Genomic DNA, 21357 nt, shown 5'->3' with positions numbered 1-21357 from the left:
TGCCCCTATCAATTTTGTAAAGCTCCAATCAGATATCCCCTCAGTGTCCTCTACTCCAAGGAAAACAAACCCAGCCTATCCAGTCTCTCCTCCATCCTGAGCAATATCCTGGTAAATCTCCTTCGCACCACCTCCAGTGTAATCATGTCCTTCTGATAGTGTGACAGCCAAAGCTGCACACAGTATTCCCTCTATGGCCTGAACAATGTTTTATGAAGTTATAACCAGACTTCTTATAGAGGTTTACAAAATTCTGAGGGGCATGGATAGGGTAAATAGGCAGAGTCTTTTCCCTGAGGTCGGGGAGTCCAGAACTAGAGGGCATAGGTTTAGGGTGAGAGGGGAAAGATATAAAAGAGACCTAAGGGGCAACTTTCTCCCACACAGAGGGTGGTATGTGTATGGAATGAGCTGACGGAGGAAGTGGTGGAGGCTGGTACAATTGCAACATTTAAGAGGCATTTGGATGGGTATATGAATAGGAAGGGTTTAGAGGGATATGGGCTGGGTGCTGGCAGGTGGGCTAGATTGGGTTGGGATATCTGGTCGGCATGGACAGGTTGGACTGAAGGGTCTGTTTCCATGCTATACATCTCTATGACTCTATTACTTTCTTTTTTTGCCTGGCTAATTCTCACTCTACTACCTTGAAAAGACTCCCAATTTTCAAATGTTATCTGATCTGCAAATAGCTGCTGCCAGTCTGTTTGCCAGATCCTGTCTAATTATGTTAAAATTGCCCTCCTTCCTTCTCAATTTCGACTCTTAACTTCTGCACTATGCCATCCCCTCCATAATGACATTAAAACTTAGAATTGTGGTCAATATCCCCAAAATGTAAAATCACTGAAACTTCGACTACTTGACCAGCTTCATGCCCTAGGATTAGGTTTACTGCTGCCCCATCTCTCATCGGACTAGCTATGTACTGACACCAAAAACTGTCCTGGGTGCACTTTAAACATTTCACCTTGTTTAATCCTTTCACACTAAGGTAATTGTGGTTAATGTTAACAAAGTTGAAATTCCCCACAATTCTTTCCCCCACCTTGTTTCTCTCCCACCTTTCTGTGATTTGTCTACATATTTCCTGTATTTCCCTCTGACTGTTGGGACGCTTGTACTATAATCCTAGCAGAGTAATTGCCTTTTCTTTTATTTCTAAGTTCGACCCAGATGACTTCCTTTTTAAGATCCCTTTTAGGGCATCCCCTCTTGTTTCTGCACATTGATGCTTGCCATGTTTGGTATCAAATAAATTCAAATTGAGATCTAGATTTAGAAACTCGTTTCAATTGACTTTACATGGAATTGCAATAAAAGCCCTGCACAGAAACAGGCCGTTCAGCCCAACTATGTTCATGGGCACCCGCATGGGCCCCAGCTATGCCTGCCTCTTTGTAGGATATGTGGAACAGTCCATCTTCCGCAACTACACTGGCACCACCCCCCACCTTTTCCTCCGCTACATCGATGACTGTATCGGCGCTGCCTCGTGCTCCCACGAGGAGGTTGAACAGTTCATCAACTTTACTAACACCTTCCATCCCAACCTGAAATTCACCTGGACTGTCTCAGACTCCTCCCTCCCCTTCCTAGACCTTTCCATTTCTATCTCGGGCGACCGACTCAACACAGACATCTATTATAAACCGACTGACTCCCACAGCTACCTGGACTACACCTCCTCCCACCCTGCCCCCTGTAAAAACGCCATCCCATATTCCCAATTCCTTCGTCTCCGCCGCATCTGCTCCCAGGAGGACCAATTCCAACACCGCACAACCCAGATGGCCTCCTTCTTCAAGGACCGCAGATTCCCCCCAGACGTGATCGACGATGCCCTCCACCGCATCTCCTCCACTTCCCGCTCCTCCGTCCTTGAGCCCCGCTCCTCCAACCGCCACCAAGACAGAACCCCACTGGTTCTCACCTACCACCCCACCAACCTGCGCATACAACGTATTATCCGCCGCCATTTCCGCCACCTCCAAACGGACCCCACCACCAAGGATATATTTCCCTCCCCTCCCCTATCAGCGTTCCGCAAGGACCACTCCCTTCGTGACTCCCTTGTCAGATCCACACCCCCCACCAACCCAACCTCCACCCCCGGCACCTTCCCCTGCAACCGCAGGAAATGTAAAACTTGCGCCCACACCTCCACACTCACTTCCCTCCAAGGCCCCAAGGGATCCTTCCATATCCGCCACAAGTTCACCTGTACCTCCACACACATCATCTATTGCATCCGCTGCACCCGATGTGGCCTCCTCTATATTGGTGAGACAGGCCGCTTACTTGCGGAACGCTTCAGAGAACACCTCTGGGCCGCCCGAACCAACCAACCCAATCACCCCGTGGCTCAACACTTTAACTCCCCCTCCCACTCCACCGAGGACATGCAGGTCCTTGGACTCCTCCACCGGCAGAACACAACTACACGACGGCTGGAGGAGGAGCGCCTCATCTTCCGCCTGGGAACCCTCCAACCACAAGGTATGAATTCAGATTTCTCCAGCTTCCTCATTTCCCCTCCCCCCACCTTGTCTCAGTCGGTTCCCTCAACTCAGCACCGCCCTCCTAACCTGCAATCCTCTTCCTGACCTCTCCGCCCCCACCCCACTCCGGCCTATCACCCTCACCTTGACCTCCTTCCACCTATCCCACCTCCATCGCCCCTCCCCCTAGTCCCTCCTCCCTACCTTTTATCTCAGCCGGCTTGGCTCTCTCTCTCTTATTCCTGATGAAGGGCTTATGCTCGAAACGTCGAATTCTCTATTCCTGAGATGCTGCCTAACCTGCTGTGCTTTGACCAGCAACACATTTGCAGATTTTTATACTCCATGCAAGCTTCCTTTTGTGACCCTAGTTTGGACTGGAGTGTAAATATTTTCTCGAACAGTGTGTAGACTACTAAAGCCCTTTTTATGACCTTTTTAAAGACTCCCATCAGTTCACCCCTCTATTTTCTTTTTGCTGATTGATTGGAAAAAATGGCAGATCTTTATGGTATTGTGATATAAAATCAACTGGAAAGGCATTGGACCTTGGGTTTGGTTTGGGTTGGTTAGATACTTCAACATTGACAGTTATAGTAAGACAATCTCTACTCTTCAGTAATTTGCTCGACTTGTTTGGCATGTTTAAGTACTGGGTAACTCTGACTTACTCAGAACCTGTTAAGAATGAGTCTGAGATTACTGTAAAGGCTGTGAAACTCATTGAGAGAGGTTGAATTATTTCAGATTTATTGGAAAAGCTGAAGGCAGCAGCCCAGCCAGTTTTAAAACTGATTGCATATTTAGTTGGTATCGATTTTACTTGTGTATATAAGAGGGCAGTGGCTCTGAGTTGCCTATGATTCTTGTGACTCAGCATGACCTGTATATGTCAGGTACTGCAATGCATTCTGTTGTTCTTTTTTGGCATGTGCACAGCTTATCCTTCAGTGCTTGAAATTCATTTCAGAAGGCATTGATTCCCAATCGTGTAACGTGTAGTCAAATATCGCCCGGACTAAGGTGGAATGTCTTGGTTGGTTGTTCTAACACCCACTTAGCTCATAACAATCCACTTGGCTTTTCAGCATTTGTGTTTTTGGGCCTCTGGTGCCAGATTTGTGCGCTTGCACTTCACGTATCTAGTCATGAGGGACTTGGGTCTGACTTTCAACCCCTCTGCCCTTAGTTCAGGATTCTAACTACTGCCATATGCCTTTTCTGCTGTGTCGTATTCTATCAGTAGTTCCATGTGGAATGTGTGCCTTGAGTCAGTTCAGAGTGAATTTGTCCCTCCACCTCTGATCACTTGGAATCCTTTTTCCTTTGAATGGGTTGCATTTTTGTTGTTTTGATGGATTGACAACTGTTCAGGATTTGTTTTGATTGATTGTACAGCAAATAAGAAGAGAGAAAAGGAACGGCCAGAAATATCTCCTCCGTCAGACTTTGAGCACACGATCCATGTTGGGTTCGATGCTGTGACAGGGGAGTTCACGGTATGTACGTAATGCCACAATCTGCAATGAATTATTTTGTTGGCTTTACTGTGAGTCAACTTGGAATTTGTCCTATTCCAGTGAATTTGTTGGTGGCCCCCTCCTGGTGCATCATTCTGTGGAAGGGTCACCAGCCTTCTGCCTTGGGATGTTTGCAGTAACAGCCATTGAGTCCTGCTGACCTGCCAAGCTGATTTCAAGCTTGCTGCTGCAGAGATTACACGTTACCATCTGAGATTTCCCAAATGTTCTCATGTCTAACCTGTTGAGCCATTAAGGCCTCTGACTCTGGGTGTGTTTAGCATGGAGGAAGCACAAAGACTTAATGGGATGTTTCCAGGAATGGAAGGTTTTAACTACATGGGAAGACTAGATATAGATAGACTGGAGTCATTTTCTTTGGAATGGTAAAAGCCAAGGGCTGCTTTAATTCAGGAGTGTGAAATTGAGGGACAAGGGGGCTCCATCCTATCTACTTTATCTCTATTCACTGATCAATAGCCAGAGGGCAGACATTTCAAGTATTTGGGAAAAGGGTAAGACTGAAGTTGAGAAATGTATTTACCCAGAAGCTGGCAGAGTCTGGAATTCATTATTGAAAGGATGGTGGAATCAAACTCTGAATGCACATCTGAATACTTGGGTATGCACTTTGTGCCAAGAGCTAGAACATGTGATTAGGCAGGATAGCTCCTACTTCAGATGATACAGGCTAGATAGGCCGAATGGCTGCTTTCCATTGTTTTATTCTGTTACTGTTCTTCCAACAGAGCATGTAGTTTTATTTAGCAAACAAAATCTGGTTATGGTTTCAACCATCCTAGCAGGAGTATCTTCATTTTCACTTTTTATTTTGAAGAGTAAACACAACACAATGCATCCCAAGGTTCTGGAACCTGTCCTCCGGCTCTAAACCCTGATTTCAATCTGATCAATTTTAAACTGTCTGAGACTGTATATCTTCCCTGAGTCCAGAACTGAACCAGTACTTCAGTTTAACAGAACTTTGTTTGGATTCCATGTGAAGAATTGCTGCAGTCCCCTTTTTTAACAGCCTCCTAGATAAGGGCCCTTTTGATTATTTGATGCTCCCTGAGTTTTTTTTGTTTGAGTGTATTTCTGTCAATGTAGGGAAGAGAGGAGTAAATGAAAGGGCGGTACATCCAACCTTTCCAAGGAGTTGATAATTATTGGGGATGGTTGTCAAGTGGGGACATTGTCGCAATCAGAACAGCCACAGTCTTCTGAATGGCTTATACCTGCTTCTAATCTGAATGTGGTGTTGACTGAGTAGAGTTAAATTTATGGTCTTGCTGAAGCCTTTGTGCGTATTTCAGTTCCCACTGTCATTGGTTTACTTGAATAGAGTATGTTTGTATTTATAGGGAATGCCTGAACAATGGGCTCGACTATTACAGACATCCAACATCACCAAATTGGAACAGAAGAAAAATCCTCAGGCTGTGCTCGATGTGCTCAAATTCTACGATTCCAAAGATACAGCGAAACAGAAATACCTGAGCTTCACAGGTAAGACGATAGAGCAGAATCCAATGGGCTGAATGTGTTCTTCAAAAAAAAGTTTCCTGCTGCAGTTTTGACTTAATGACCAAAGTACTTTGTGTAGACTACATTTAAGCGCAGCAGGTCAGGCAGCATCCGAGGAGCAGGAGAATCGACGTTTCAGGCATCAGCCCTTCTTCGCGATTCTCCTGCTCTTTGGCTGCTGCCTGACCTGCTGCGCTTTTCCAGCAACACATTTTTCAGCTCCGATCTCCAGCATCTGCAGTCCTCACTTTCTCCTAGACTACATTTAAACCCTCTGACTTAAACTTATTCCTTTTCTTTCTTTCAAACAGAGCAACCAGACAGGTTTCCTGCAGTTACGCCTGCAGTGAGTATCTTTATGTTTAACTTTGCTTGTAGCATCTTGTTCTTTTTACTGTGTTAAACCTGTCAACTACCACTTGCATGTTTTCCTGCATGTTATGGACTTCATGTTGGTCCAGCCTTTGAGAGACTGATTTAAAAGATCTGATACGATTCATTCAAAGACCACACAGTGCTGTACATTCACTGTAAAATCTGGATACAAGGTGAGGGAACATATTGGAAGTTTTAGATTATGTATGTCTGGACAGGATTTGGAGACACTAATTTGCCCAGCTCCTATATCTTGTAGACATGAATCTGGAGGAGAGGCAGGACCCTTTGTGCCTGGAAGCCACTTGGTTGCACAAGTTGGTGAAAAGTGCTTACTTCGGGTTTGCAAGCCACCTACAGAAGTCCATTCAAATTCCTTTAACTCTCCAGGCTAGACTCAGCAGATTCTAGTTGATCATTTGCTGGGAGCTGGTTGATGAATGTCAGGATGTGGCCACGTATCAGTGATCATGCATATCTCACTGCAAGGAGAGTCCCTTTCAGTTATGCTGTTTAGAAAGATCCATGCAGTGCCAAGTTGACTGGGGTCAGTCTAGGGGTTCTTGCTGATGCAGAGGCTGTACACTGAGACTTGTGCTCTTAGATCCCTCTCTAAAGTAATCAAACTTATGGTAGTCAATCATGTAACTTGCTTGAAGAGCAACATCACCTAGTGTTGAAACCACTGACACCTGAATTTTAAACAGGGAAGAGGAAGCAGGACGCAGACACCCCTCTAGTCTACAGATTGGAGAAGATTGTGTGACGTATGTCTGTATGTTATAGATGAGGGTAGAGGTATGTAATGCAGTGTCAGGTTTCACTGGGTGGCAAACCGGGAATCAAGTCCATTATTCTCGGGGTTATCAGAAAAGTTAAAGATTTTAGAAAAGTATACATAATTCCTCAGTTACCTGTTGTTTAGACCCAGGTTGACAAAGCACAGACCAGGTTTTTGTATTTGACAAGGATGACTTTCTTTAAAATAAATAGTTTCTAACTACAAGTAAACAAATGTGAACTATGAAGATTTAACTTGTTAAACTCCAACCTGCTTATAAACTTATCCCAGTTCATGCATGTGCATAGACTGTTTTTGTTTTTTGGACAACTGAACAACTTGATAATAGGATTTGAAATCAGGTCAAACAATCAGGCATGTTAAAGGAGAGCCAATCTTATTACCATAAAGTATAAAACTGAGTTCACAGACACCTTCAAGCTTCATACAAAATATTACACTATATATATTACAATCCTCAAGTTTCTTTGTTCAGATGTCTTGCACTATCTACTGATTTTTCCTCCAGTTTTCACCAGCATTATCTGTACTTCATGCAAGACAGAACTCGGATCTTATTAATTCTGCAGCTCCTGCACTCGGCTGCCTTTGCGTATCGTTAGTTCCCATTTGATTTTAAAATATGGCTAAAAATGTAACCCGTAACTAGCTGAAACTGATTGAAGCCATTCAAGCACCAGTGTTATGGGCAAAGGGAAAAATTTGGAAGACAGTTCAGTGGTCCCTGTTTGGAGGGTTTGCTGACACGGTCCTTTTGGTTAGTCGGATTGTACCATTCCTTGATTCTCCATCAGATGCTTCCACTTGCTTATAGGATAGGCAGGGTGGCTGCTTCACGCTTTGAACTAGCTTGCTAGTTAAGGGCCAGAGTTGACAGCACTGCTGAAGGAAAACTAAACTTGCTTTCTTGAGGTTTAAGATTGTGTTTTATTTGCAAAGAAAAGAAACCGCGCCTTCCTTTCCAAAGGTCTGATTTGCTTATCCCTACTGTTCATTCTCTAAAGCTGTTCAGCTACCTGGGAGCCAGTTGTATATGTATTGGCAGGCAGAACACTTTGGTCACTGACAGCAAGGCCACAGATCCATCAGTGAGTTGCAACCAGCCAAAGCTCCATTTTCCTTCACCTGCAATGCTGGTCAGGCAAACAACTGTGTAAACAGTACTTGAAATGAGAATAGGATTACTTGTTCTTACAAAATGCAGTAGTTCTTTTCCTATTTCAGTCCCCCAAATCACAAGGAGAGCAAACAGTCTTTACAGTAGTTTGTATGCAATTTGATTAAAATGTAAATATTTGCCTTTAGCATAGTACAAAGAGCACTGAGCCATCGAGTGTACAAACAGTACTGGAGGAGGATGATGATGAGGCTCCACCTCCAGCCATCGCACCACGGCCAGATTGCACCAAATCTGTGAGTATGATGGGAACAGAGTCATGTCGTAAAAGCTCCTCACTCAGAAAACCTCCCTCCAGTGTCGCATCCCTATTGCTTCCTGAAGTCTTTCTCCATTTTATCTTCAGATTTTTTTTCTTTCTTTGTGTTTCTCAGCCAAAAATAGACCCTGTTATGTTCTTATTACTGAGTTCAGTCTACATCGAACTTGATATGAATATGAAACATGAAACTGTCTCTCTAATACCCTAATGCTTCCATATCCGATGTTTATAGTTAAGTACAGATTGGTGCAGATGAGTTGGTAAAGTTAGTGGAATTTGTAGGCTGCATTAGTCACCCACAGTAGAAGGTAATCTTCAGTGAATTGAAGTGGTGAAAGTGATTGAAAAGCAGGTGAGAGTCCTGGAGAATGAAAGAAATTACGATTCCAAAATAAATAAATCAATAATAACTGAAAAAGCAATCTTAATTTAAGAATCTGGGAGAATCTTATCACCCGAAAAAAAATTTGAGCTAAAATTGCAATGGGACAGGATTCATTTTCCAAATAAAAAGAAATGTTCAGTATAAGAATGAGTCCAGGTTTGAAGAAAAAAAAAATCAATGTCTTGTTATATTGGGCCTGAAAGGTGGACGTGAAGAAAATGGATATCCAAAGTCAGGAAAATTGTGAAATATGATTCTGGCGAAGAGTAGATTGAGTGACTTAAATGGAGTGGACATGAGGAATAAACAAGCTCTCAGGATGGTGGAAAAGGAGTGATCAAGTGAATGCCATTGAGAAAAGGCAACAAAGTTGAATTGGAGATAGTGAGGAGTGCGGATGCTGGAAAGTCAGTGCCGATAAAATGTGGAGCTGGAAAAAGCACAGTGGATGAAGCAGCGTCAGAAGAGCAGGAGAGTTGACGTTTCAGGCAGGACCCTTCCACAGGACTGATGAAAATTCCTGCCCGAAACATCAACTCTCCTGCTCTTTTGATGTTGCTTCATCTGCTTTGTTTTTTCCAGCTCCATGTTTTATCAATCAAGTTGAGTTGGCCATATTGTGAGGAATGAAAACTTGCTGAAGCAGGGGATTGGAGGGTTAAACTGTCTGTGCACAGTCCAAAGTAGTGCAGGTTAGGTGGATTGGCCTTGCTAAATTGCCTGTAGTGTGCAGAGATGTGCAGGCTTGGTGGATTAACTGTAGTAAATGTAGGATGCTGTTCAGAGGGGTTGGTGCCAACTTGTGGGGCCGAGTGGCGTCTTTCTGTACTAAAGAGATTCTATAACTATAAACAGTTGTGCTATTAGCAGTGACTGTGTAAGACTAAATTTTCATAGAAGTATTGGTGAATCAGTAGTGACTGTCAGTCTGCAATCTGGCTCTTCAGGTGAGAAGGAACTAGTCAATGCTGGAGAAACAACCCATCAGTCTGCTGCTGCAGAGAAGCAGGGCTGGTTATGATATTATCAGAATTTCTGCTGCACTTCCAGCATATCCTGTTCACGTCAGATTTATTTTTAAATACTTGATAGTTTTCCTGTTTTTTGTGGAGTGATCACTGGGATGTTCAAGGGTAGCTGGGAGTGTTGTGAATGGAGCTTTGGTGACTCTGAGATGAAGATGTGAGCTGGTGATCACTATCTGACTACTGTCCAAGTAGAGCTGTGGATAAGTACGTTTTTATTTGGAATTATTGCTATCACTTCTATTAGTCACAGGCTGTCTGTTAGCCGAGCTATTTGGACTGACCTGATAGATGTGCAGCATCATCTTGTTCATAAGAAATGAAGTTAAACCAATAGCAAGAAGTGGTAAATTGTCAAAGTGTAGAATCTGTCTGGGTAGAGTTGCAGCACCTCATGGGAAACAAAAAATGTGTACAATCCTAGCAGTAGTCAGGATGTGGGAAAGATGATCTATCAAGAGATCGAAAATGTACTGTTAGAATAATCATGGGGTACTTCATTCCGCAGGTGGACTGGGAAAATCCGGCGAATAGTGAACCCAAGGAAAGGAATTTGTGGAAAGTGTGCAAGATGGTTTTGTTTTGGAGCAGCTTGTGGCAGGACCCACCAGGAAACAGGCAATTCTGTATTTGTTAGTGGATTCTGAGGCAGATTTGTGTTGGGAACTTCAAGGAGCCCAAAGAGGACAATGATCCTAATAGAATTCACCCTGCAGTTTGAGAGCGTGCCGCTGAAATCAGATGTAATGGTGTTACAATTGAGTAAAGAATAAAGGAGTTAATTTGAAGGGAGCCTAGCAGGGAAGATGATGGAGCAGCAATGACAGATTTCTGGAGGTAATTCAGGAAGCACAATGGAAATCATTCCAAGGAAGAAGAAATGTACAAAGGGGTGGATGAGGCAACTATGGCTGACCAGGGAAGTCAGGGCCAGCATAAAAGCAAAAGAAAAAGCATACAATGTGAGTAAGATTAGAAGGAAGTCAGAGGATTGGGAAGCATTTTAAAAACCAGAGGATAACCAGAAAACCAATTAGGGAGAGAAGAATTAAGATTAACTAGCTAGTAATAGAAAAAAAAAATTACAGGAGTTTTTTAAAGTATTTGAGACCAGAGTGGACATTGGACCATTGGAAATGAGGCCAGAGAAGTAGTAATGGGGAACAAAAGTGGCGGAGGAACTGAATAGGTAATTTGCATTAGTTTTCACAGGGGAAGATACAAGCAGGATACCTGACCAGCAATGAGTGTGTCAGGGACATAAATGAGTGTAATGGCCATAATGAAGGGGACGGTGCTGGGGAAACTGGAAGATCTGAAAGTGGATAAATCACCTGCACCAGGTGGACTACACATAAGATTTCAAAAGGAGATTGAGGCGGCGTGGGTGGTGATCTTTCAGGAATCACTAAAGTCAAGCAGGGTCCTAAAGGACTGGAAAATAGCCAAGGTAAAATCCCTAGTTTAGAAAGGAGGGAGGCAGAAGACAGGAAACTATATGCCTGTTAGCCTGACTTCGAACATTGGTAAGATTTTAAGAGTCCATAATTTAGGATAAGATTGCAGAGTATTTGGAAGTACATGGTAAAATAGGGTGGAGTTAGCATTGCTTCTAAATTTCCAGAAGGCAGTTGACAATGTGTTGTACAGGAGGCTGCTAAATAGGCTAAGAACTGACAAGGATAGAGGATTGGCGGCTGATAGAACGCTGGCAGTGTGGATAAAGGAGCCTTTTTCAGGATGGCAACTGATGAAGAGTGGAGTTTTGCAAGGATCCATGCTGCGATCATAACTATTCAGGTTATACATTAGTGATCTGGATGATGGACGTCATTGCTCAATTTGCAGATAGCACATAATTAGTGATGAGGAAGTGGGAAGGCTGCAGAAGGACTTTGACAGGCTAGGAGAGTGGCACGGAAGTGGCAGATGGAATATAATAGAGTCATAGAGCTGGAAACAAACTCTTCGGTCCAACTCGTCCATGCCCACCAGAGTCCCATTTGCCAGTATTTGGCCAAAATTCCTCTTAAATCCTTCCTCTTCATATACCTGTCCAGATGTCTTTTAAATGTTGCAATTGTACCAGCCTTCACCACTTCCTCTGGCAGCTCATTCCACACATGCACCATCCTTTGTAAGAAAAAATTGCCCCTTGGGTCCCTTTTTAATTTTTAACCTTAAACTTAGGCCCTCTAGTTTTGGACTCCCCTACTCTGGGGAAAAAAGGCCTTGGCTATTAACCCTATCTATGCCCCCTATGATTTGATAAACCTCTTTAAGGTCACCCTTCAGCTTCCAATGCTCCAGGAAGAACAGCCCCAGCCTATTTAACCTAACTGTATAACTCAAACCTTCCAATCCTGGCAACATCCTTGAAAATCTTTTCTGAACTCTTTCATGTTTCACAGCATCCTTTCTATAGCAGGGAGACCAGAATTGCCCGCAGTATTCCAAAATTGGCGTGTACAGTCAGAACATAACCTCCCAACTCCTGTACTCAATACATTGACCAATAAAGGAAAGCATACCAAAGGCCACCTTCACTATCCTATCTACTTGTGATTCCACTTTCAAGGAACTATGAACATACACTTTTCCCACAACTTCGAGTGTAAGGTTATGCACTTTGGAAGGAAGAATAAAGGCATGGACTACTCTCCAAGAGGAGAAAGGCTTCAGAAATCTGAAGCACCTAGGGATTTGAGAATCCTAGTTCAGGATTCTCTTCAAGATAACATGAACATTCAGTTGTCAGTTTGGAAGACGAATGTAATGCTGACATTCATTTCAAGAGCAGAGATGTACTGCTGAGACTGTGTAAGGCTGCGTTTGGAATATTGTGAGCAGCTTTGGACCTGTATCTCAGGGAGGACATGCTTGCCGTGGAAGGACCAGAGGAAGTTTGCAAGAATCTTCCTGGGGTGAAGGGCTTGTCATGTGAGGAGTGGTTAAGTACTCTGGGTCTGTACTTGGAGTTTAGAAGGACAAGGGGGATCTGATTGAAAGTTACAGAATACTGAGAGGCCTTGACAGAATGACATGGCGATGATGTATCCACTAGTAGGAAAGACTGGCACCTGAGTGAAGGGGCAACATGCAGAAATGAGGTGAGAATTTTCTTCAGCCAGAGGGTAGTTAATCTGTGGAATGTATTGGTGCGGAGGCTGTGGGGACAAAGTCATTTGAGTGTTTGTAAGACAGATGGGTTCTTGATTGGTAAGGGGATCAAGGATTGCAGGGAGAAGGCAGGAGAATGAGGTTGAGAATCTTATCAGCCATGATTGAATGGCAGAGCAAACTAGTTGGGCCGAATGGCCTAATTCTGCTCCTGTATCTCATGGTCTTATGATCTACATAGACCAGAGACCCCAAGCAAGTTAGTCTTTTATCTGAAACAGCATCAAAGGCAATATATTTGGCCTCTGTACCCTGATCTTGGGAGACAGCAATTTTACCTAGATTGCCATTCTTGTTCATTATCCAGTAATTGGTGTTAGGCAACAGGAGAGGACAGAGTTGACCTCTGCTGTTATGCCACCCTGACACCAGGCTATCAGACCCTACTTAAAATCAAAGGTGAAAAGTACTCACTCAGATGAGGTGTACAGTATTGGGAGTCATATCCAGTGTGATGCGAAGAAATTTTTAAAAAGGGATGATTGTGTATGTGGATAATGTTGTTCATGCACAAGGACACATGAGCATAATTGTATAATTTGTGTCTGTATAGCAGCATCAGTCGTTGTACCATTTTCTTCAGGTTTACACGCGATCTGTGATTGATCCGATCCCTCCACCTGCCAGCAGAGAAGCAGATGGTGATGGCACTTCAAAGGGTTTGGACAAAACAAAAAAGAAAGCAAAGATGACAGATGACGAGATTATGGAAAAACTGAGTAAGTGTTCAGTAGTTAACTGTACAAGAGACCCTCTGCATCAAACACCTTGTCACTGCAGTTAAGTGTGGGTCTGAAGCAATGTTGAACTGTTAATGACACATTTTTCATGAGTCCCCTGTTGCTTTCGTGTATTTTGAGCACAGGTACTGATGATACCAGTTTTGTATGAGTTAGATCAAGTGGGGAATCTCGGTGGAGATGGTGCAGTTTGCCATAGCTATCTTAGTGTCATCTGTCTGAAAGTCCTAAAGCTGTTTGATAACCACATTATACATCTTTTTTTCAGGAACTATTGTGAGTGTTGGAGATCCAAAGAAAAAATACACCAGATTTGAGAAAATCGGGCAGGGGTGAGTGCTGCTTCAACACTTAAGTGAATCATTGTTCATTTGAAGGTCCTGTTTTACTGCTTGAATATGGTTACAGCATTTTTGACACGCTTATCTCTCCTCTAAGGCTGACAATCATCATGTTTTAGCACAAATCCTTTCCAGTTCAGCATTCATTTTATATCTTGCAATGAACAGGGCGATTGATACAGAAGTCATGTGTTATTTTTATCACTGTGTTTCCTTACAGTGCATCAGGGACAGTATTCACAGCCATTGATGTAGCAACTGGACAGGAGGTACGTCGCTGAGAGACACTAAACCTGGCGATCTGTCTGACTGAATACTTGAAGACTGTCTATTTTCAAGCACACAATGGGAATGTTTATTACTGAGCACGAAGATGCTCTGTATCCATGAACTGAGCGTTGCAAGTTCAGAAAGGGCCTTTGGCTTGGACAGTGCCTATCATCACTTTGATGAAGGGACAGTAATTGTAACAATTCATTTGTTGCCCATTGGGAGCAAATTAGGCTAATGATTGTATGGAGGGATTGTGACAAGTTTGACAAAGCTTCCAAGTCAAAGTGACCATAGAACTGCTTAATCTCATCGCAGTATTCCAACTCTGAGAAATTTCTGTGAAGTCCTTTCAGAAAAGGTCAAATGTTCTCTTACCCCTTAGGTAGCCAAACAACAAAGTCTCCTTCCATCCATTTCACAAAATGAAGCTGTAAGAAGATTAAAACACCCATCTATTCCTTTTTGTTATCATTCCATTTACTGTATGGATGGTAGAAGAGAGGGATAGGTTGTCATCAGTTTGGAGCGCACGCCTTACCTGTATTTGTAACTGGTGCAGTGGGATGGTGAACGAGTATTTGCAAGTTGTGTGCTTTCTCTTGCAGGTGGCAATCAAACAGATTAATCTGCAGAAACAGCCAAAAAAAGAGCTAATTATCAATGAGATTCTGGTGATGAAGGAACTGAAGAACAGCAACATTGTTAACTTCCTGGACAGGTAACTGGGCGTGATCAGAATTAACTGTGCATCTCTACTGGTTAGGACAATGCATCCATGTCATTAAAGCGTGGTAAATAACGAGCTCCTCATTGGAGGCTACTCTGCTGCAATGGTCTCCTCTGAAACCAAGCCATTAACCTCTTCTCTGCTTGTGGGTTTGAACTAGCTTTCTATCAGAGTTTTAGAGCACAGAAACAGGCCCTTCAGTCCAAATCGCCCCTGCTAACCAGACATCCCAATCTGACCAAGTACCATTTGCCAGCATTTGGCCCATATCCCTCTATATCATATACCAATCGAGATACCTTTTAAATATTCTAATTGTCCTCAGCTCAACCACTTCATCTGGGAGCTCGTTCCATACATGCACCAACCTCTGTTTGAAGAAGTTACCCCTCAGTCCTTCCTAAATCTGTCCCCCCCTCACCATAAGCCTATGTACGTTTAGTTTTGGACTCTTCCCTCTCTCCTCCCCACACACCCCCCTCCCCGTTTTTGGGGTGGGTGTGTGTGTATGGAGAGAGACTTTAGCTATTCACCCTCATGATTTTGTACACATCCAAAAGGTACTTCTATATGCTAAACCTGGTACACACAGCACTTCCATCTCTCTAGGAACATCCACAACTTTCACTTTTCTGTCATATCCATTTCATTCAAATTAGTTTAAATATTCATTAGAAATCCTCAAAGTTGTCCATGGTCAATTTCTTCATGTCCAAAAGAGTGAGAACCAGAGAATTTTTGAAGAATGACAGATGTTCTCGTTGAAATATACAAAATATTTGAAGTGACAGACAATATAGATGCATGTAAGATGTTGCCCCTAGTTGATGAGTCTGGAACCAAGGTCACAATTTAAAGGACGGTAGATGTCAAATGGAGCAAGATGAGGAGAAATGTATTTCCAGAGGGTGTGGAAACATGGCATTTATGTTTAAAGTAGCAGTTAGAAAATATCTGATTGGAAGGCATCACACCATTGACAAAATGATAAATCTATATTGTCACCTCACTACCCACCTGTGTAGTGCACACAAAGTTAGAGCGGATCACAACTTAGTGTTGACCTATCTAGTGATAAATTTTCCCTACTTGTATTTGTAAACAAAAAAAAAGAACAAAGCTTTCTTTTATTTTCTCCTAGTTACCTGGTGGGTGATGAGTTGTGTGTTGTGATGGAATATCTGGCTGGTGGTTCACTGACTGATGTTGTTACAGAAACTTGTATGGATGAAGCACAGATTGCTGCAGTATGTAGGGAGGTAAGTGCACAACTGAAAGCCCCTTCCAATCTGCCCATATATTCCCTCTTCTGGCCAGGGTGGGTTGCCAGCTCCTACTAATTCATCATTTGTGCTGTCACCAGTAGGTACGGTGACTGATGGTATAAGTTATTTAATATTTGTGTACACTTTCGCTGTGGTGGGTAAAGAAATTGCAAATGTTAGCAGATTAGACAGCTCCTGAAGCAGGTTCATGGGAACAATTATATCCGAACTTCAATCCTGCACTGGGGAGTTCAGCTTCTCTCCTTAGTTGCTCATTTTGAAATAGAGTTTGATTCGCACCTGTTTTTACAGCAGCTGTTCACTTCTGGCTACTAATTTTTCTCTTTCTTGGTAATTTTTGACATTGATATTTGCAAAGATCTACGGGGCACTATATTTGCAGGACATCTTGTGTGGTGTTTCTCATCTATTTTGTCCAGCCTACAACCAACTGTCTATCTGTATGATCCCTGGTTGTGAGACCTTGTTAACTGACTATCATCATCTGAGCTTCCTTGTCACCCAAATTTGCACCAGTGACAGTTTTTTTTTGCCTTGTACGCGGCTTTGGACTGAATGGAAAAGCAAAACACATTTGCTAGATTGAAAAAACCTGAGGAAATTCCTTCTCGTGTTGCCTGAATTTTGGATATGATTTCCACTCTGATTTTGAAAATGTGCTTGTGAGAGATTCTCAAAATAAGGCAAGAACTGCGTGTGTCTATAGAACATCTTGGAAAATACTAAAGAGCTGTTCATTTTCACTTGCGAGATGTGGCCATCCATAGCTGTCCCGAGTTGTCCTTGAGAAGTTGGTGGTGAACTGCTTTCTTGAACTGCTGCAGTCCGTGTGTTGTGGTTTGACCCACACTGCTGAGGGAGGGAATTTCAGGATTTTGACCCAGCAACAGTAAAGTTATGGTTTCCAAGTCAGGAAATAAGTGGCTTGGAGGGGAATTTGCAGGTGTGCTGGTGATTTCATGTATTTGCTGCCCTTGTCCTTCTAGCTGAACATAATCATGGGTGTGGAAGATGCTGTCTAAGTAACTTGAGTGCTAAGGAGCTCTGTAGTGCATCTCTGTAGATTGTATATATTACTGCTGCTTAGCCTTGCTGGAGGGAGTGGGTGCAAATGGATGTGGTATCAATCGGGGAGGCTACCTTTGTCCTCTAGTGTCAAGCTTTTCGTATCATTGGAGCTGTGGCAAGTGGGGATTTTCTATCACACTCCTGACTTATGCCTTGTAGGCGGCGGATAGGCTCTGAGGGGGTCTGGGAGTGTTACTCAGTGCAGTATTGCCTCTGACTTGCTTTTGTAGTCATTGTATTTGTATGGCAAGTTCAGTTGAGTTTCTGGTCACTGGTAATCCCCACCCAAAGTGACGTAGAGTCATAGAGATGTACAGCACGGAAACAGACCCTTTGGTCCAACCCATCCACGCCGACAAGATATCCCAACCCAATCTAGTCCCACCTGCCAGCACCCGGCCCATATCCCTCCAAACCCTTCCTATTCATATACCCATCCAAATGCCTCTTAAATGTTGCAATTGTACCAGCCTCCACCACTTCCTCTGTATGAAAATGTTGCCCCTTAGGTCTCTTTTATTATCTTTCCCCTCTCACCCTAAACCTATGCCCTCTAGTTCTGGACTCCCCAACCCCAGGGGAAAGACTCTGCCTATTTATCCTATGCATGCCCCTCATAATTTTGTAAACCTCTACAAGGTCACCCCTCAGCCTCCGCTCCAGGGAAAACAGCCCCAGCCTGTTCAGCGCCTCCCTGTAGCTCAAATTCTCCAACCCTGGCAACACCCTTGTAAATCTTTTCTGAACCCTTTCAAGTTTCACAACATCTTTCCGATAGGAAGGAGACAAGAATTGCACACAATATTCCAAAAGTGGCCTAACCAATGTCCTGTACAGCCGCAAAATGACCTCCCAACTCCTGTACTCAATACTCTGACTAATAAAGGAAAGCATACCAAACACCACCTTCACTATCCTATCTACCTGCAACTCCACTTTCAAGGAGCTAGGAACCTGCATTCCAAGGTCTCTTTGTTCAGCAACACTCCCTAGGACTTATACACTTTATCATTAAGTCCTGCTGAGATTTGCTTTCACAAAATGCAGCACCTTACATTTATCTGAATTAAATGCCATCTGTCACTTCTCAGCCCATTGACCCATCTGGTCCAGATCCTGTTGTAATCTGAGGTAACCTTCTTCGCTGTCCCCTACACCTCCAATTTTGGTGTCATCTGCAAACTTACTAACTGTACCTCTTATGCTTGCATCCAAATCATTTAAGTAAATGACCAAACGTAGAGGGCCCAGCACCGATCCTTGTGGCACTCCACTGGTCACAGGCCTCCAGTCTGAAAAACAACCCTCCATCACCACCCTCTGTCTTCTACCTTTGAGCCAGTTCTGTATCCAAATGGCTAGTTCTCCCTGTGTTCCGTGAGAACTAACCTTGGTAACCAGTCTCCCATGGGGAACCTTATCGAACACCTTACTGAAGTCCATATAGATCACATCTACTGCTCTGCCCTCATCAATCTTCTTTGTTACTTCTACAAAAAACTCAATCAAGTTTGTGAGACATGATTTCCCACACAGCCATGTTGACTATCCCTAATCAGTCCTTGCCTTTCCAAATACATGTACATCCTGTCCCTCAGGATTCCCTCCAACAACTTACCCACCACCGAGGTCAGGCTTGCCAGTCTATAGTTCCCTGGCTTGTCTTTACCGCCCTCCTTTAACAGTGGCACCACGTTAGCCAACTTCCAGTCTTCCAGCACCTCACCTGTGACTATCGATGAGACAAATATCTCGGCAAGAGGCCCAGCAATCACTTCTCTAGCTTCCCACAGAGTTCTCGGGTACACCTGATCAGGTCCTGGGGATTTATCCACCTTTATGCGTTTCAAGACATCCAGCACTTCCTCCTCTGTAATCTGGACATTTTGCAAGGTGTCACCATCTATTTCCCTACAGTCTATGTCTTCCATGTCCTTTTCCACAGTAAATACCGATGCAAAATACTCATTTAGTAACTCCATCATTTTCTGCGGCTTCACACAAAGGCTGCCTTGCTGATCTTTAAAGGGCCCTATTCTCTCCCTAGTTACCCTTTTGTCCTTAATGTATTTGTAAAAACCCTTTGGATTCTCCTTAATTCTATTTGCCAAAGTTATCTCATGTCCCTGTTTTGCCCTCCTGATTTCCCTCTTAAGTATACTCCTACTGCCTTTATACTCTTCTAAGGATTCACTCGATCTATCCTGTCTATACCTTACGTATGCTTCCTTTTTCTTGACCAAACCCTCAATTTCTTTAGTCATCCAGCATTCCCTATATCTACCAGCCTTTCCTTTCACCCTGACAGGAATAAACTTTCTCTGGATTCTCATTATCTCATTTCTGAAGGCTTCCCATTTTCCAGCTGTCCCTTTACCTGCGAACATCTGCCTCCAATCAACTTTTGAAAATTCTTGCCTAATACCGTCAAAATTGGCCTTTCTCCAATTTAGAACTTCAACTTTTAGATCTGTTCTATCCTTTTCCATCACTGTTGAAGATTAATTTGGTAACAAAAGATTGCATGTTTGTGTGATGTAACAGTCTCACTCTGGAGTATAGCACTGGTTTTGCACAGACATCATTATTGCTAATGTTGTCAGTATTCCCCATAGCTTGCTCTTTCAAATGCATAACGTAATAGGACTATGTCTGCATGTTAGAAAATCTTGCTGCCAGTCCTTTCTTTTCAGAACTTTGAACAAATTAACTCCTTACTCGGTGTAATGCTTCTCAATCTTTATTATTCCTCTTGGCAGTGCTTACAAGCATTGGAGTTCCTGCACGCAAACCAGGTCATTCATCGAGACATCAAGAGCGACAATGTGCTACTGGGCATGGATGGATCTGTGAAACTCAGTGAGTAAGAGTTTTACCCTCACCCTTGTGCTGACATTTGCATACTCGTGTGATTAAACTGAGGCAGAATTCATAAACTGCACTGTTAATAGCTGACACAAAATATCATGACTTGAGAAAAAAAGTTAAAGTGGTGTTTAGTTGATTCTCCAGTGTAAGGAGATGTGTGATACATTAAGCAGTGGTGCCAACTTTGGCAGTTCTGATTGAAGATCAAGACTTCAGCAAATGCAGGTGAAGGAATAAAGGCACATACATGTTAACAGATTAAGCAAATGGGTAAATCCATGGATTTCAACATAGATAAATATGAGGGTATCAACTGTAAATCTAAAATAAATCCTCCTTTGTAAACGATGAAAATTTGTGAAGGTCAGTAAAGCCTTGGGATGCAGTGGTGGGTTTGATGTCTCAGCGCACGATCATTTAAAATGTCCCATGCAGCAAGTTAGCCAGTAGTTCATTGACATTTTGGCTTTTACTTCTCAAGGACTAAAATAACAGTAGAGAAGCTGTGCTTCCACTGTACAAAGCTCTTGTTGGGCCACATATAGAGTCACTGAGCAGTCTAGGTGCCATGCCTTGGAGGTTGTGAAGTTTAGATTTCCCAGAATGGTACCTAAACTCAGAGTTAACTATGAGGAGTGATTGGTAAGGGCTGTGGACCAAAGATAGACTTGTGGAGTCTGCCTTGATCTTATTGGCTGACTGAAGAAGCTAAAAGACCACCATCTGATCCAATGTTCTTAGATGGAATGTGGGCTGGCAAAGCTGGCATTTGTTACTCCCTCGTTGCCCTTGAGCAGAATGGCTCTTCTAATACATTTTAGAGGGTACTTAAGTCAACTACATTGTTATTGGTCTGGAGGTCTACACTGTGGAAGTAGGCCATTTGACCATTGTCGACACTGACCAGAAATTTTGAAGGCAATCCCACCCAGACGCATCCCTATACCCTGTCCCTGTAACGCTGCATATCCCATGGCTAATCCACCTAACCTACACAACCCTGGACACTACAGGCAATTTAGCATTGCAAATCCACATGTTTGGACCATAGGAGGAAACCAGGGGAAACCCGTGCAGACTCTCCACAGACAGTTGAATTCGATCCAGGCTGCAATGGTAACCGCGGAGCCACTGTGCTGCCTCGGATTGTAGACTAGATTGCTTAAGAATGTAAATTAGATGGGTTTTAATGTCAATCAGCAATGGTACATGGTTGTCATTAGACTATCTTTTCATCTGAGATCTTATTGAATTCAAATTTCAATCCATGTTGATACCCATTTTGAACCCTAATCTCCCA

At 43.2% G+C, this 21357-nt stretch overlaps 1 protein-coding gene across 2 annotated transcripts in view; it reads left to right on the top strand.

Moving 5' to 3' along the window:
• LOC132821958 (serine/threonine-protein kinase PAK 2-like) overlaps positions 1 to 21357 on the top strand; it is an 80218-nt gene that overhangs the window by 47281 nt on the left and 11580 nt on the right. For both annotated transcript variants that reach the window (XM_060834980.1, XM_060834981.1), the window contains exons 3-12: positions 3900 to 4000; positions 5386 to 5530; positions 5860 to 5894; positions 8031 to 8138; positions 13338 to 13473; positions 13763 to 13826; positions 14056 to 14104; positions 14714 to 14826; positions 15977 to 16094; positions 19949 to 20048. In XM_060834980.1, coding sequence (XP_060690963.1) covers positions 3900 to 4000; positions 5386 to 5530; positions 5860 to 5894; positions 8031 to 8138; positions 13338 to 13473; positions 13763 to 13826; positions 14056 to 14104; positions 14714 to 14826; positions 15977 to 16094; positions 19949 to 20048 — 969 coding nt within the window. The remainder of the gene's footprint in view (positions 1 to 3899; positions 4001 to 5385; positions 5531 to 5859; positions 5895 to 8030; positions 8139 to 13337; positions 13474 to 13762; positions 13827 to 14055; positions 14105 to 14713; positions 14827 to 15976; positions 16095 to 19948; positions 20049 to 21357) is intronic.

The sequence above is a fragment of the Hemiscyllium ocellatum genome, chromosome 13, assembly GCF_020745735.1.
Source record: "Hemiscyllium ocellatum isolate sHemOce1 chromosome 13, sHemOce1.pat.X.cur, whole genome shotgun sequence".
NCBI classification, from domain to species: Eukaryota; Metazoa; Chordata; class Chondrichthyes; order Orectolobiformes; family Hemiscylliidae; genus Hemiscyllium; species Hemiscyllium ocellatum.
Note: the sequence above shows the minus strand (reverse complement) of the source record. Positions and strands in the feature narration are given on the sequence as shown.